Genomic DNA, 18,195 nt, shown 5'->3' with positions numbered 1-18,195 from the left:
TAATGCATATGAAATCACATAATTCACATAATATTCAACTAATTCCTCTTTATTGCTTCAAAGTAGGTTACAATTGTTGACCATAACTATTACATCATCATACTAATGTTTAGCCTAGAAACATGAGCGTTACAGTTAAACCGAGAGTGTGCATAAAAAGAACGCCCAAATCTGATTTCGTATGAGGAAGTTATGATTTTTCTAAGATTTAGCATAGTAGTGCACAACCCGAAATTTGAATTTTAGATCGACCGGTTTTAGCCAACACAATCTAAATGATACTCGAAGATCTCGTTAATAGGAGCCCAACGATACGAAGACAGACGAAAACGGACGTCGGATGACAAAGTTATGAATTTTTAACGAACTTTACCTATCTAAACCTGTTAAAATATAACTTTAAAAATAAATTCAAAATTATTTGACGGAGTCTAAATGAAAGTTGTAGAATACGTCGCCACCTGCGCGTTGATATAAAGAATGTCAAAAATGGAGATCATATGCGAATGTTACGGAATTTAGAAGTCGGGAATATGCTGATGCGAGGAGGGTGACGTGACCGAATCCTGACCGTTGCTTCCTCCCCACGGCCTCACATGCAGAGCCGACACCTGCTCCCTCGTACGCGCAGTGTAGCCCTCATACGTGCAGCGTACTTCGGAAGTACACCCAGCGTAACCGAAGATCTCAGCCTATAAATATGTGCGAGGTTTCTTCCGTTTCTTCACACCTCAACCTTTCTTTCACTCTCAACACTCCAAAACTATCCCTCTCTTTCCTTAGTACTTCCTAAGTGCTAGAGGCGAGTCCCGGAGCGCCAGAAGGCTACGAGAAGAAGAACTTTCGGCTCGGAAGTTTTGCCCCCGCAGAGCCTGGTTCCTAGCCAAACCCCCTTATAAGTAAGTTATGCTTACCCTAATTTAAGTATAGCTTATGTTTGAGTTTAATATCGTTATCATGAAGCTATAAAAAATAGAAGTATTATAAAAAGTGTTGTTATAACATCTTTTAACTACTCGCGGTATGGGGAATCTAGTTTGAAGGGTCTCATAGGGTTTTTGGATTTCAGAAAAGCTATAATGCCAAAATGGTATTGCCTTCCGGTGTTTCATGTCTTGCCCCTGTATGTACCTAGTGGTTGAAAAGTATTGTTTCACACTTATAAAATAGTATCACTTGTAAAATATTCGTAATAAATATTAGACTAAAATCTAGCGGTAATGATACTAGGTTTCGTCGAAGGAAAATAGAATTATTAGAAGCGAAGCGTTGCCCGAGTTTGGAATCATCACTTTAACAAGTGAGTGCATAGTTACTTTCATCTTACACTTAGATATGAAGTATTTAATATAATTACGTGCTATGTGTGCATATTATATGTGTACTTGATATTTATGTTGGATGAACAAAATATACATGTTTTTTTTATTTAAACTGTATATGTATTTTATATCTATAATTATGATGGGTAAAGATGGGTAGATGATAACGATGATGAAATAAATGATGAGAGCCCTCGATGTTTAAGATGATCAAGTCATCTAGCTGAGTATAGATGACGACCACACACTATTCTAGACAGTCCAGTGGAATGCTAGCAGGCTCGTAACTTGTAGGTGTTTATTTGAGCTAAGTGTTCACCAGGTGTACTCCATACCTCCATGGTTGCCTTATTTGACATATATTGTTGAGGAATCCCCTAAGCAGTGTCGTCAACCCGATGAAAACCCTTAGGCTAGATCCCTTAATTTAGATGATTTAGGGACAGAAAGTGAGGGTAACGGGAATGGGTAATCGGGTTGATTGATTTCATGAAATTAATAAACTTAATTATTGTGGGTTGAAAACCCTATGTGCTCACTAGGCTCCCAAACCTGACCCAATCAGTTTCTTATATACGGATGGTGGCAAGAGAGCACATGAGTGATGATCTGATGAGAGATCAATAGATTATAGGCCACTAGAATAATAGATGTTGTAACACTCCAAATCAGGTAAATACCCTTTGTACCCTTGAAATGAAAAGTATAACATAATGTTCCCTTAAGTACGTTGGGCATACTTCAGGAGTACGCTTAGCGTACTAAGGATGGATAATCGTGGAGGGTGGTCGTGTACATTGGGTGTACCAAGAGGTACGCTTGGCATACGCGACAGAAGAGCAAAATCCTAAAACTCGGACTTGAGACCTATTTATTCATCCTTAAGCCTCTTGGACCAAACCCTAATCAACCTCCATAGCCTCATTTCACCCTTTTACCCTAGATTTCCTTGTGAGAGTGTTCTTGAGCTTAAAAACTGTATTTGTGGCCATTTTAGAGATTATTCAAGAAGAAGAAGTTAGTGAGCAAGCTTGGTGTAGCATTGAGCTTCAAGATCCTACATCTAGTTCACCTTGAGGAGATTCTGGAGGTATAAAGTCTTAATATTGACATCTTATTCATTAGATTGAGCTAGGGTTTGCTATGTTGTACCCTTTTGTGTTCATGAATCATCTAGTGGGAGTTTGAGCAACTCTAGAGCTTAGGAATAGTAGATTCGAGGTCCCTTAGCTCATTCATACCATAAAAATGCAGTCTTGATGAATGTTTTGACCTCATGCATGAGTTAAGACCCTTGGAAAGGTCTTAATGGGTTATAAGGGGTTGTTGGGAACATATGGAGCATGAAAGGGCATAAAGTTGACAACTTTATGCCTTAGAACGTCTTAATGGACTCAGATATAAAGCTTGACGTTAAGATCCCAAGCATTAAGAGTTTAATGGTTGTTTGTGCATGCCTGACTTGTATGTCGCGTAGTAGCATGTACGCAGCGCGTACGGCCTGAAGAGCTAGTACGCTGAGCGTACTGGAGTGGTACGCAAGGCGTACGGACCCCAGTTGGTTTTGGGCTTCGTGTGGGCTTGTAATCCCTTTTGGGCCTTAATCAGTTTTGGGCCTAGTCATATTTTGGGTTAATGGTCCGATTAATCTATTTTGGGCTATGGTTGTATTCGTTGGGCCTTTGGGCCATGTGGCCCATTAATAGTTTTGGACATGGACTTTGAGCCCATTAGCAAGGGAAGACTCTTGGGCCATTATGAAAGGACTTGGGCTTAGGTGATTGGGTTCTTTAATTAGATTATATTCAACCCTAAAATTTTGGTTAATGGTATTATAGTTTAGCGCGGGTGATTTCAGACTATTAGGCGAGCAACTTTCGAGTTCAGCAAACAATGGTGAGTCTCCCCACCATACCAATGGGTCGAAGGCACCATGGCCGGCCCATTCAGTTAGTTATGATGATTATTGTGGAATAATTATGGATATAACTAGTATGTATGCATGTGTATGTGTTAGTATCTTATTAGTTAGATATGCAAAGACCCCAGGAAAAGCCCGTGGCAGCTGGATATCAGACCATGTGGGGGAGCCCATGGCATTCCAGTTAACGACCATGTGGGGGAGCCCATGACACATACGTATAAGACCATGGGGGAGCCCACGACATCTTGGAGTAAGACCCTGGAAGGAGTCGACGACATCCTTATATGTTTGTATGCATGGCTTATGTAGTATATATGTGGTTTAGATGATTATGTGATCATGTGGTTTATGTGGGGTATGTTATAGGGAACTCACTAAGCATTGGCTTACAGTTTCTTGGTTGTTTCAGATACTTCAGGATCTAAGGGCAAGGACCCGACATGATGACACGACGTGCACTCTCCGGCATTTTAGTTTGGACACTCTGATGTTTTGAATAATTTATCTGATGTCATGGATTTTTGAAAAACAAATGTTATTGGAATGCTATATTTTATGAAAATTATTTTGCTACTAAAAATGAAAATTTTTAATGGAAATTTGGATTGTTACATATGTTGTAAGGCCTATGTTGAATCTGTTTATGCTTTTGACATGTATTGACAATGACATCCCGAGGTTTTAATATAATGAAAATACATTTATTCGGAAATGTTTTGTTAATTCTTTATCATATTTTTGGGAACAAATTCCGCAACATATTTCTTTAAAAGGATACTCTGATTTTCAAATAAAGCATAAACAAATTGGTCTTTTTTGTCAGTGAAATTACGGATGTCACAAAATCTGTGAACCCACTAACAAAAACACATCCCTTTTCATTGTAACACATACATATCATAGGGATGACATAACTCAAAGTAATTCATCACCATCAGTAATGACAGAGACATTTTTAACTATATTGGAGCCTTTTGCGAAATTTTCTCCTCGTGGACAATTTCTCTTAACATTCCCAAATTGTCCACACTTATAGTATACCAGAATATGTTGAGGTTTTTTCTTCCTCCCGTTGCCACATATCAAAACTATTCCTTCTGAAGACGAAATATAGCTATTAATTTCTAGTATTTTTTCTCTTCATACATGAGTTTTCCAATAACACCTACATACTTCAGGATCATAATGGGATTTTTATACTCATTGGAAGATGGAAAAGATAATATGAGCCTGAATTATTTATCCTCATCTTCATTCTTCTTTTCGATAGCCTCCTAACACGATAGTATGAAGAATACTTAGATGATATGATTTTATTGTATCTTCGTTCATATGAAGAGTATGAAACTATTCCTTAAGATACATCCAATTCGATATGCTTTTGCCTTGATACAACAACTTAAGTTTCTTCTAAAGATCGTTTAGTGTTGATATCCCATGTATATTTGTAAGAACATTCTTTGTTAGATACAAACAAATCACATTTGCCGCTCTTAAATCCAAATCTTCCCATTCTTAATCATCGAATTCATTGGATTTGTTTGAATCACCGTTGGAAACAAGGTTGGTTTCCCTTCAATGCCTTGTGTAACCCAGACATCGAAACATCCTTGAATTGAACTTGCGACAAACCATATTTGATTCTCCTATCATATTTCTCTAAATCGAACCTCATACAAATTTATTTTGACATCATATTTATATCCTACAATAGTAATGTATACTAGAAAAATATGTTTCAAGCCTATAAGTTTTACACCCAACAAAGGATTCCAAGGATTCAAGGAATGACATATGGGTCACAACAAACATACTTAAGTACCGAGTCTTTTCTATCCAAAACCTTCCCCAGACATTACGTACTCCCGATTCATATATAATTCTACCGTATACAAACCATTCATTTGAATCCTCGTTTCTAATGTGGAAGAACAACCACAGATGCAACCACATGTCCTACGAAAAGTCTTCAAGGTATTGATACACCTTCCAATTCGAAGAATAAAAATTAGTTTATGGTGTGGAAGATTAGACAAAGTTGCAACCACTGCATCATACTACGAATCTCTAAAACCGATAGCTCATCCAAAACCCGAAGCTATGACACCACTTATTGGGAAAATGGCCTCAATGATCCTCAATGGCCCTCAGTGACAATACTAGATAAAACAAATAGACATAAGAATATACATGAAACTCTAAAATCAAAGAAAAACTCAGCCGTCTCCAGAAAAAAGAAAAAAAAATTATATGATAAATTGTTACACTCACGTATACTAAATTTTCTTTGTTGACTAAATTGTAGTCGAATTGAAATCCAAAATTAGGCAACAAAACTTGATTTGGTATATGTTACATATGTCATTTGTCTAACCCTCTTCTCTTAAAATTCACCCTTTTACTCCTTTAGATTAGAATTCAAAGTACAAGTGTCGAGATCGAGAGAGCGTCAAATGACCGGGTACTGTCCACCAAGACCTCCCATGACTTAAAATTATATTTCAACAAATCATTAAGTAACTCCCATGACTTAAAATTCTATTTTAAGTAACAAGTCATTAAGTAATATGAGTTGCATGCTTCCCTTAAAAGTGAATTAACTTTTTTATCCATTAACTAACTCCCATGATTTAAAATTATGTTTTAACAAGTCTTAAATAGTAATCGTTTGGTTACATGCTTTATTATTTGATGTAGTATCTTATTATTGTAAATCAATTTTAATATCTATATGTCTGTTCTCTTAATTATATCTCAATGATACATAAATTATAGTTACATCGCTATATCTAGATACGTTAAAAACAACATTTTGATTTTATTATCTCCACCTTCTAAAATTCAACATTTTTACTTTTTTATTATATGATAATTTAAAAACTCATTTTTATTTCCTATTAGTTGCACATACCTAAATTGTATAATATGAAAAAAAATAGAAACGGCATAATGAAACAAAGACTACATGTCTAGCAAGAAACTAAACATGAGCAGACAAAGTCTAAAAAACAGGTTATATGTAGTTTAGTGTAAAATAACTCTAAGCCTCCCAATTACAATAAATTATTTCCTTTATGTTTACACTAAACAAAAGATAAAGACATAACATTAACAACGACCATCGTGGGAGAAGAAAAAACATTGTTAAAAACCTTGTAATTTCTCACTACTCCATAAGAGACTATAAACGATGGTGATGAGTACTTTCCTTTTCCTTGGGCAATTGCCCAAAAAAATATGCAGAATCCAAGAAGTTGACCACACTTGTCAGGTGCGTTTGTTGGATCCCACGCCAACTGAAAATCCACTCTCTCGTTTTAGTTGTCACTTTACATTGAACCAATGTATGATCTACCGTTCCATCCACTTTACTACACATAATGCATGATGAAGAATGAATGTTTACACCTCTTTCTTTCAAAGTATCTCACACTAGAATTATGTTCAACCTATCCCTCCACATTAAACATGAAACTTTGAGAGACATTTGTTTTAACCAAGCTACATAGTTCCTACAATAGAGGGTTAGTTTAACATCAAGGTGTCAACACCTGACATCAACAAAAGAAGGACCATCATGGCAAATATTACATCTAAGTTCATCTTAAGATTTGTTGGAAAAAGTTTCCAAGGTCATTAACTAACTGATAATATTTCTAATAATAACATGGTCTTTTGAGTTGTCCTGATGGCCCAATTAATAAATAAGGAATTAGGAGAAAATAAGGTTGTTAATTTATTATGGATTAAAAAGTAATTATAAATTCTTTTGGAATATTAAATAGTTTTAGTTAAATAAATGGCTTGAATATTAATTAATTTATTAGTAATTATTTGGAATATTCCAGAACCCTCTAGAATAAGGACATAGATGAAAATCTATATGGATTAAAGGCATAAGGATATGGATTATCCTTAGGAATTTGAATAAAGATGGAGGTTATAATAGGATGCTAAGGCAAACCCCGCCTTTCCTTTCCTCTTTAGAATTCATTCAAGCTCTATTCTCTATACATTTGAACAAACATTATAATCCATCTCTAGGGTTATAGAATTTTCGTAAAAGCCCCTCTCTCATAGAGTTCCTGTTTGCTAGTTGGTATCTTGGGTGTGAAGCAAAAGAAGGATTCTTGGTTTGGGTCCTCATCATACAAGCAAAGTGGATATTACTAGATCTCAAACAAGAATCAATAAAAAAAGATCAAGATCAAGATGATAGTAATTTTACAAGTATTAAAGTAGGTTGCTATACTAGTAAAACCTAAATACATAGGTTGCATGTACATATAGAGTTAATTTTGTTTTCCCCTGTTCGATACTAGTATGTATAGAATGCAATAAATCCCTTCAAGTTTGTTTTAAAGAGATTACACCTATGATAGTTGTGAGCTGGGCAAATTAGGTACCGATATCGGGGTCAATAATAGGTTCCATCCTCGGGAACAACCATCCAACGAGACACGATCCAAGAGTTTACAATGTTTTTGAGACTCAAAGGAGTATAGCAAAGGAAATCGAGTTTGTAGCTTGGATTTCTTGCACCACATGTAATTCAAAAAAAAAATCTTATTAGCGGTACCTATAATAGGTGAAAAAAACATCATGAAAGTTAATATGCATTGAGCTGAGATCCCTTGCAACCTTTTCATTGTTTCACTGAACATCAATCACATATTTATTTGTGATATGTTCTATCGGTTTTTTTATCCAAATTGTGAATTTCAATAATTTGTCTTTTCATAACGATTTATTGCCATGTTTTAGTTTCCACCACCATTTGAGAAGAAGAGCATAAATTTTGGGCCTTGAGTGACCCAACTCCTACACCAACCACACATTTAGATGCAAGCACCTTAACCCAAGAGACCCAATTAATTTTTCATACATTCTCAAATCCACCCCATAAAAAATGTCTTCTAATTTTCTCAATGAAATCATTGATACAAGCGGGGGATTTGAAAAGCGAGAAGTAGTAAGTAGGGATACTACTAAGTACCGTTTTGATGAGGGTTAGATGCCCACCAAAAGATAAGGTTTTTTATTTCTATGACGGAAACTTTGATTAGAACCTTTTAACATGTTCCCAATGTTTTAAGGTGGCATATGTGCACCAACCGAAACCCCTAAGTAGTTGAAAGGAAGAGAACCGGTGACACAACCAAGTAAACGTGCCTAATTTTTTTTTCCAATGATGAAGTGCCAATTCTAGAAGAAACATGAAAACATGTGAGGATCCGAGAGAGGTTACAAATATCATAATAACACCATTGTCTTGCGAAGATTGCCTCTTCACATTGAATAAGTGAGAGACGAGAGTCTCACTTGTAGGGATCTTGAGACCCATAAGTAGACCTTTAATGCATGAATTTTTCATGGCGAGATTGAGACCCTCCATTTAAATTATAAAAATAAAAGGTGATAGTGGATCTCCTCGTCTTCAGACCAAGATTTTCTTACATCATTCAAAATAAAAACTAGGAGGTTCAACGTAAAACTATTTTGGTTGTGTAAGCTAGAAAAACAACTAGCTTACCATAATAAGAAGATATGAAGTTGTGTGATGTGAATCCAAGCATGAAAATAACCAATTCCATGATACTAATAAGATAACATAGTTTGTGTAAGAATTTCTTATCATCAATCGATGGTGGTAATTATTGTAATCTGAACTTGGATTATCACAACGATGATGTTTTTCATCTAGGAAACGTGATTGAATCTTTATATACTTATAAATGAACCGATTTTCCTTTCACCACATTTATTTGAAACTCCCATGCATTTTACTCAAACCATATTCATTTGAAACCTCTTATTTTAATGAATACCACTCAAAAGTCTCTTAATAATGATTTACCATTCAAAGATTTTATAACTTATATAATATGTTTAATAAGCAATTAATGGATAGTCTACTATAAAAGGCTAATCTCTTTGTGTAGACATACAAATACCAATCACATATAAAATTCACAAAGAAAACAAGTCTAAAGGTTTTTGTGTTGGTTTGAGGGCTTTGGACCATTTTTCAAGTCATGTTATTATGTTAAAGTTTTGATTTGTAAGTTTGTTATATACTAATTCTTTTTTTTTCTTGGTTTAAGTATTATTTTAAGGCAATCGTTGTATGTTGTGGTTGAAATTTTAATGTAAATTAGATTAGATTAATGTTATCGATCATATGTTATAGAATGTGATATAGATAATATTTAATTAAATATTGTATATATGTTTGTATGTTTGTGTTGCTTCAAAAATAATTAATTAAAAATCATGGATATGTCATATTATCCATATTATCCATGTAAGTTTCTTTTAAAATGCAAATTGTCTATCGTATCACTTTATATTTTAGTATATATTTAATATTTTAAGTATAATAATAAGTGCTTTTTAAAAGTATTCTTTCACTTATTAATAATAATAAGTGGTTTTAAAATTAACAAACAATAGTTATAAATAATAAAATCAAATTATAAAAATGATGGACAATAATTATTTAGTATATGTTTCATATTTAAATAATAATATTATGTGTTTCTTAAAAGTCTTCTTTAACTTATTAATAATAATAAGTGATTTAAAATTAATGAACAATAATTTTAAATGATAATAACATCAAATTATAAATTACAAAATGTTAGCTACAAATAAATTGTATTTTAAATTAACAACATTATTGAAATTAAAAAAATAATTGGATAAGTAAAAATTTAAATTAATAAATCATAACAATTGTTAAAAATAATACTAAATAGATATTTATATTTAATTCTGTTAACGAGGAAGGTGTGTTGATGTCACTAAATATTATTGTTCAGAATAGTTGAGATTATATATATATATATATATATATATATATATATATATATATATATATATATATATATATATATATATATATATTAATGTAAAAATATTATGTCAAAATTAATGTCAATAACATAATCATTATAAACACATATTTTTGAATATTCTAACAATATATTTTTAACTTGCGCCGCGCAACGCGCGAGAATTCGTCTAATATAATATATAAGCATAAGAAGCCTGTGGCAATGTTTTCACCTTATCTTTCGTCGAGAAACACTTCAAAGCATGTGTGTCGTCAACATCAACGAGAAGTATTTTTGTGAACCAATCTTTAATGTGAATACCAGTTACACTAAAGTTGGAATGATGATATTGTATATGATCACTTTTAATGATCATTTATATAAATTACAAGTATAGATAATTTTATGTTTCATTTTATACTTATTTGGTAGTTGTGTGGTAGGTTTACTGAACAAAGCTAAATGTTCATATAATCATAAGTAATCCCATAAGTAACCCACGGTTGACTCAGTAACTTAAAAAATATAGACTAAAAACAAATATTTACATAGGTATACTATACAAAATAAAATGTATAAATAGTCCAATTGATGTGACGTGTACCCTATTTTATCTTTGTAAATCGACTATTCTTAGGTGTGCCAAACCTAACCAATAGAGCGAGGTAAATAAAATTGACTGCTTGTTTTGTACTAGATAGTAGTACACAATAAGCTATGTTTAATCCCAAGGAAACGTCCTAAAGTAAATGCCTTTTTGCGTCAGACACAAGCACTAGTCCAAACACATATTTAAAAGAGGTGGTTTCAATTTGTAACACCCTGTTTCAGGTCATTCCGTAATTTGGAGTCATGACCCAATGATCAAGTATCAAAAGGATGTGGGCCTTGTAAAGGATAGGTTTAGGCCCATTTGGATAGTGGATAATGTAGTTATAGGTACCGAGTGTTCGGTTCACGTAGATATAAAGAACATCAAAATCGGAATCGGACTTATAACGAAGAAGTTATGGCCTTCAGAAGATTGTTGGTTCTAGACCCTAGCCGAGTACGATGGGCGTACACTATGAGTACGCCGACGTATTAGCTCGACATCTGGATCACGGAGGCTTCATCGTGCACGTGGAGTACATATAGTTATGTAGGGCGTACGACTAGCAGGGGTAAGCCCTAAAATTTAGGGTTTGTGCCCTATTTAATCACCTTAAGTCACTCATGGACCTTCTTATGACCAACCTCCACCTCTCCAAAAACCTACGAATGAAACCCTAATTGACATTTGAGTGTTTTGAGCTTAGAAATGAACTTTGAAGGTGATTTTGGTGATTTTGAAAGAAGAGGAACTCTTGGAAGTTAAATTAGTGTGGCTAGAGCTTGTGGATTCAGAAACATCACCAACATGGAAAGCTTTTGGAGGTATAAAGCTCTTAACTTGATGGTTCTTTTGATAAGATCTAGTTAGGGCTTATTTCTATGTTTTTATAGTCCTTTAAACCACGCTTGGGAGCATGAGATACTTCAGAGAATAAGGATGATAGATCTTGGCATTTTTAGGGTCCCTTGTTCATAAAAATGAATTCTTGGTGTGTTATATTGGACCATGCATGATTTAGGGTTCTTATTATGGGCTTTATTGAGTATTGGGTCCATTAAGACATCCAAAGGAGTAAAGTTGCCAACTTTATGTGTTAACACATCATTTAGGATCAGATATGAGATTAGACAAAGTGGCTTAATCGATTAAGCACTTAATGGAAAGTTTTGGGCCACTATGGAGTACGTTGGGTGTACCCAGCTCATACGCGGTGCGTACTATCCAAAAGCAGAGTACGTTGGGCGTAAGTCTAAGTACGTTGGGCGTACTCAACAACTTTGACTTTTGTTGAGTTTTGCGATTTGCGCCTTATTTAGACTACTAGGTTTTGGGGCTTGTTGGGCCACTATTCCTTTTGACTTTGGGACATTTTTAGGCTTTGTACCTTCTTGGATTTGGGCCCATAATGCGCTTTGGGTGTTATTTGGGCAATAGTGGGCTTTTGGAGCCATTGGGTTGGGCCATGGTTTTTGAGCCAATTGAGGAAAGGGTAATATTGTCTTTTACCATGGGAGTTGGACAAATGAATTAGATTCCTTGTTATATATTATGGACCAATTATTAATTGTGGTTTTATTTGATTGAGTAGCATGGGGATTTTCCGGATCAGCAGTCCGAGCGTTTATTTGATTTTCAGCGGTTTGAGGTGAGTTTCCTCACCGTGTTTAGCGAGTCAAAGGCACCAACGACAACCTATGGTTTATTATGATTAGGATGCTAGTTGTCTGTGTGACTTTTGCATGAATGTTATGTGATATGTATACTGGGCGGGGTCCAATGCTAGGTGGAGCATGATTAGTGTATTGTACGCTATTTGTTTTAGTGATTCTTTCTTGTGTTTCATGTGTCTGTATGGATGTCGGGCGCGGCTTGATGAATGTGATGAGGCGGGGGTCATCTCATGATAATGACAGATCTATTCCAAGTGGGGCTCGATGCCGGGCGGGTTTATGTAAGCATTATTTTACGCATTATTTTAGCATATTTTCTTAATCATTTTTACATGTTGTGTATATTTAGCATGAATTTCATATGTTTCATTAAATCGTTGGTTTGACACAATTTTACTTATTTAAGTTTAAATTTGTGTAGATTTATGTAAGCATGTAATGACATCTTTGTGCACCGATAGAAGTTGCATGGAAAGCGTTGCAACCACGTTTGAAGTCATGTAGCAACATCCATGATAAAACAATAAAACGAAGTGATTTAAATTTTTTTTTGGAAATTTGGCAGCAATATGTTGTCTTGATCAAAAGATGGGATCGAAGGGTAAACATGGTCCGATCGAGCTGAAATTTTAACAATGTCTTCATAACTTGTTGATATTTAATCTGAACGGTTGAGATTGAATTTGGACTGCGTTTGTTACACCTTTGGTCCCATAAACAATAGAAAAAATTATGCCCCATATCATAAAATGGAAGCCCGTTTTGTGATTTTAAGTCATCCCAAAACATGATGTTCGGTTGAATTCCAATAAGCCCAACATAAAATAATAGATGACCCAATATCCCTTTTTTCCTTTAGACCGTTATTGAAGTCAACAAATATGGGAAACATGTGGAGGTTAAGGGAATTAAAAAGGTTTTAGTTTCTATTATTCAAGGGGGGAAGGGGGGGGGGGGGGGGATTTATACGCACGACCAAAGAAGAAAAGGAAGAATGAACTTAAAGGTTTCAAGCATCAAAAACAATCTTTTGATTTCCTGTTCTTAGGAAAAAATAAATAGATAATATGGCCAATTGTATGTTCATTAACCACAAACATTTATACAGAATATATGGAGAGTAAATAAGAAAATACAATAATACATAATATATGCCAAACCAGTAGGAGCTTGATAGGAACTATCAATAATCGTGAATACCTCCCCCCCCCCCCCCTTTCAAGCGAGCGTTGGAGATCTTAGGCCTTAGGCCTAGATGACCTCGAAAAAACTCAAATGTTGGTTATGGAAGCGATTTGGTGAAGATACTTCCACTAGGAGCTTGATAGGAACAAATTTGGTATGAAGTTTCCCGCCTAAAACCAACTCGTGAACAAAGTAATATTCAATAATATGTTTAGCATGCTTGGGAGTAATCAGATTTTGGCTCATAAAACACCACTGAGATTATCACATAATAGAGTAGGTCGACCAGACGATAAGACATTCAAATCAGGCAAAAGGTGGTGATCCAAATAATTTCAATGGTCGTATTTTCCATAGCTCTGTATTTGGATTCACAACTGGATCTAGAAACAGTAGGATGCTTTTGGGGGCTCCATGAGACCAAGTTACCTCCAAGAAAAATTGACTAATCATACGTTGATCTTCTAGTTTCAATGGGTCTTGCCCAATCCGCATCAGAGTATCCAACAATAGAATGGTTAATTGGACGTTTAAAGACCAACCGATGCGAGGTGCCTATGACATATTGTAGAATCTTTTTTACTAACTAAAAGTGAGAAGTTGTTGGATATAGAAGTTGACTAGCCTGATTGACAGCGTAAGAGAGATTTGGTCGAGTGATTGTTAGATATTGTAGAGCTCCAGTCAAAGATCGATAGTAAGTTGGATCTGAAAAGATGGTGCCTATTGAAGAGAACACATCGGTAATACTCTTAAGTAGTACTCATAGGCATGGTTGTAAACTCGCTACTCGGTACTCGTTCGGCCGACTACTGAGTAGTGAGTACTCGGGAGTACTCGAATTTGGTAAATCATGTAGAAATATTTTTAGGGAAATTATATATGTCAATATCCTAAGTTAAAAACATAATTTGATTGAAATATATAACAAAATTAGTTACATGTGAATATACAAAAATAGAAAAACACAATGGTCTCACTTCGTGAATAATTACAAAAAATTTAAGATATATATATATATATATATATATAGTAATAATCATATGTGTATGTGTTAAATAATAAATCATTAAGTATATTATACATATTAATCACCAAGATGACCTGGTTTTACAACACTGCTCGCTTTAGTAAGGGGATGATCGGAGAGTACTCATATTCTGAACTCGTCTCGGTAAGGGGCCGAGTAGGGAGTAATGGAGTACTCAACCGAGTAATCGGCGAACTCGACGAGTTTTACAACACTGCTTAGGGGTAGCGAAAAGCCATCTCGTTTCAAAATTTCTGAGGCATATTCCGTTTGGGATAGGGACAAGGCATTTGGCGTGCATGTGAACTCAAGGACAAGGCATTTGACGTATATGTGACCTCAAGGCCAAAGAAATAACTCACTTCACCAAGATCTTTTGTGTGCGAAATCTGTGAAGAGAATCACTGAAAATACATATTTAGATTTTTATACTTCTAAAAACACAATATATATATATATATATATATATATATATATATATATATATATATATATATATATATATATATATATATATATATATATATATATATATATATATATTTGTGTTTTTAGAAGTATAAAAATCTAAATATGTATTTTTATGTTTTTACAAATATAGAAATATAAATATGTATTTGTAGATAAATGCGTATTTATACTTCTGAAAAACATATTTATATGATGTTTAGTTAAAAAAATCATAAATAAATACGTTTTTCTGCATAAATACACACACACACACATATATATATATATATATATATATATATATATATAGAGAGAGAGAGAGAGAGAGAATAAAAACATAAAAGATTTGTAAACTTAAAAAGTTTTGTTGCAAATTTGATTTAATTATAACTTGGAAACCTATTCCTACATGTAATAAAGCAAAAAAAAAAAAAAAAAAAAAAACTTTTGGCATTAACAAATAAGAAATCTTCACAATGACTAACTTAACAAAATTTGACAAATTAAGGACTTTAATGTCAAAAGCCAAAATATAAATAACGGAACATGATCATTGTCAATGTTTGTTTACTTAATTAAACAAACATAAAATCTTGTACATGTTCGTTTGACAATTCGTCGAACGATTGTTAGCCTATCCACAAAAAGCCAAATCCACACCGGAAGTAAAACTTTTACACTTTGGTTATACCACCTCTCTGCTACACACCAAGTGCAATTTACATATTTTGAACACTTCTACATGAATACATATATTTTTGAACACCCTTACATGATACAGTCAACTACCCAAAACACATACCTAATGTTGCCACAAGCTTACAGAAATAATATTCTAAAATAATCAATATCTTTGGTATGGTGCCCATTTGTTCTTAAATTGGATTCATTACGCGGGTATTAGATTCACACAAAATGCTAATATGGTAGTACAACAAACAAGTTTTCTGTAAATAGGATTAACAGTATTTAAAGAATGCCACAAAAACCCAAGCACAAATGAAATGTTCACCTAGCTTTCATTACAAAAACACCTGTATCATTTGCATCGAGTTCTAGTTATGGGAAATTATTTGGGAAGAAAAGAGAACAAAAGAAAAACTCCCAAATGCATTTGTTGTAACATCTTCATATGTTTGTGGTATTTTAAGGCCATGTTATAGTGGGGTCGCAAATCCTGTCAAGCAAATAAAATGAAAGTAATGTCAATATAAAAGTTATTTGAGAATATGACAACACTAAAAAGTTATTTCTAACTTAATGCAGAAAGAACAACTTAATAGAGAAAGGCGCCAAAACATGACATGACATAACATAACAAGTTATGTTATGTTATGTTATGTTATTCACTAGGCCAATAATGTCAATGGGACAAAAATTGTAATATTGTCTCACCCAAAAAGGTATTATTAGACTATCTTACATGATGTTAATAGAGCAAGTTCTAACAAGTCTATGTGGTGCTATTATTACAGTGTAAGGTTAGTCAAGATTTTTGTGAATTCAAAACCAGACATAATAACAATACATAGCAAATAATGGCATCACCAAAACAAAAGGGAATTATGGGATAGATTGACTGAATGATTTGAAACTTGAAATACAAAAAACAATTTGAAGCAATGCACCTTCAGATAGTGTACCCCACTGGCCAACCTTGGAGGACAACATTGAGTTGAGCAATGCTGAAGCAGTTGCTGAATGAAGAGGCATCAGAGACTGCATACCACCCAACTCCACTGGAAGCCTACAATAAAAGTGAATATTTTAACTACAAGTTGCTTCTAAATTCTTGTTATTGAAGCTTAACATACATACATATCAAGATAATGTAACATTAAGTAGCTTACACTAACTTTAAAGACAAGATCTATTCATTATCTGATTCCAATTGTGTATGTTGCAATAGCCGCTTCGAAAACACACACCCAGATGCACCCTAAACTCTCTACATTCAATCCTTGACCTAAAAAGGAATTCATTTCCTAATTCATAATCACACTTAATTTCAGCTATTCCATGTGTTTCAAAATGGGAAATTTCTCGAATTTCTGAAGATCACCTAGATGTGCGATTGTGATTGGTGAATTGAGGATAATGTCTAACTCTTCATATAGTAAATTGACATTCCCCAATCATTCATCGTCTCTTAAACATAAATGTAAACGAAATTCTACAAATGAATGTCTTATAGACCAACAGAAGTGACAGATTTTGATACAAAATGTATATGTTTCGTATTTAGTAATCGAATAAAAAAGGTTTGTATGCAGAAATGAACCTGGACAACAAACGAGGGTTTCGGCGACCGGAGATGCTAGAGAAGGTTTTACAAGTCTCCGGCGACAATCCGGTTGTACTAGATTGAGATTGGAATTTACGGGTGGAGGTGAGAAATGACCTCACTCGCTGAAGAGCCTGTTTTCCTGAATTGGACGCCATTGTTGATTAGAGTCGCGAAGCTCTCTTTCGTTCAAAATCAACGTCTTATTAAACCCTAACAGTGACGCGGGCAAAGTTAACGGGTGTAAAAGCCTTGGGCCTCTACTACTCAGTCCACCAAAATTATTTATTTAATTTCACTTTCACCTCCAAAATAAAATATTCTAAAAATCCTATTTAATAAATGAAAGTTTTTTTTTTTTTGACACGTGTCAATCTCTCATTATTTTTGAACTTGTCATTTTATTATATTTTTAGAATATATAATATCCACATGTCAATTTGTAAGTTTTTTTATATTTTAAATTAAAAGCCACATAATACTTATATATTTATATATGTAAAGTATTGAATGTAATTAATAGTATCTTCATTCCTTATTTTAAATTTTATTAAAAAAATACTTAATGTTTTTAGTATTTAATCTTTTATTTAATCAACATGTGTAATACACGGGTTTTACACCTAGTATATAGAATGTAAACCAAAGATCTTGATTCTTGTGTAGTAAACTGACAGGATATTAGACCAACAACATTTCTGTGTAATTTACAATTATTCAGTTGAAATTATAAAACATAGTCTAGTATTTTCAAATATTTGAAAATTTCTGTCATACAAACTTTTCATTTTTGTTTTTAAGCATCCAATATTGTTTTCAAGCTACTTCCCCTTACTTCATTTTCTTGCGTCATGTGTTGGCCAGTACCCTTCGTCTTCTCCGATCATTGATGATTGTAT

General features: G+C 33.8%; 1 protein-coding gene across 1 annotated transcript; it reads right to left on the bottom strand.

Moving 5' to 3' along the window:
- Positions 1-15,880: 15,880 nt before the first annotated feature.
- LOC111920491 (protein NUCLEAR FUSION DEFECTIVE 6, mitochondrial) lies at positions 15,881-17,516 on the bottom strand. The gene is made up of 3 exons (XM_023916066.3): positions 17,294-17,516; positions 16,641-16,759; positions 15,881-16,189 (listed from the first exon to the last, which is right to left on the bottom strand). The coding sequence occupies exons 1-3, from the start codon at positions 17,452-17,454 to the stop codon at positions 16,170-16,172; spliced, it is 300 nt and encodes a 99-aa protein (XP_023771834.1). The 5' UTR covers positions 17,455-17,516; the 3' UTR covers positions 15,881-16,169.
- Positions 17,517-18,195: the final 679 nt, after the last annotated feature.

This window comes from Lactuca sativa, chromosome 4 (genome assembly GCF_002870075.4).
Source record: "Lactuca sativa cultivar Salinas chromosome 4, Lsat_Salinas_v11, whole genome shotgun sequence".
NCBI lineage: Eukaryota > Viridiplantae > Streptophyta > Magnoliopsida > Asterales > Asteraceae > Lactuca > Lactuca sativa.
The sequence above is the reverse complement of the archived record's forward strand: the minus strand, read 5'-3'. Positions and strand labels throughout refer to the sequence as shown.

Coding starts and splice junctions, on each gene's coding strand:
- LOC111920491 (XM_023916066.3), bottom strand. CDS start 17,454: ATGGCGTCCAATTCAGGAAAACAGGCTCTTCAGCGAGTGAGGTCATTT. Junction 16,760..17,293: donor AACCCTCGTTTGTTGTCCAG/GTTCATTTCTGC, acceptor CTTTTATTGTAG/GCTTCCAGTGGAGTTGGGTG. Junction 16,190..16,640: donor GTGGGGTACACTATCTGAAG/GTGCATTGCTTC, acceptor TTTGCTTGACAG/GATTTGCGACCCCACTATAA.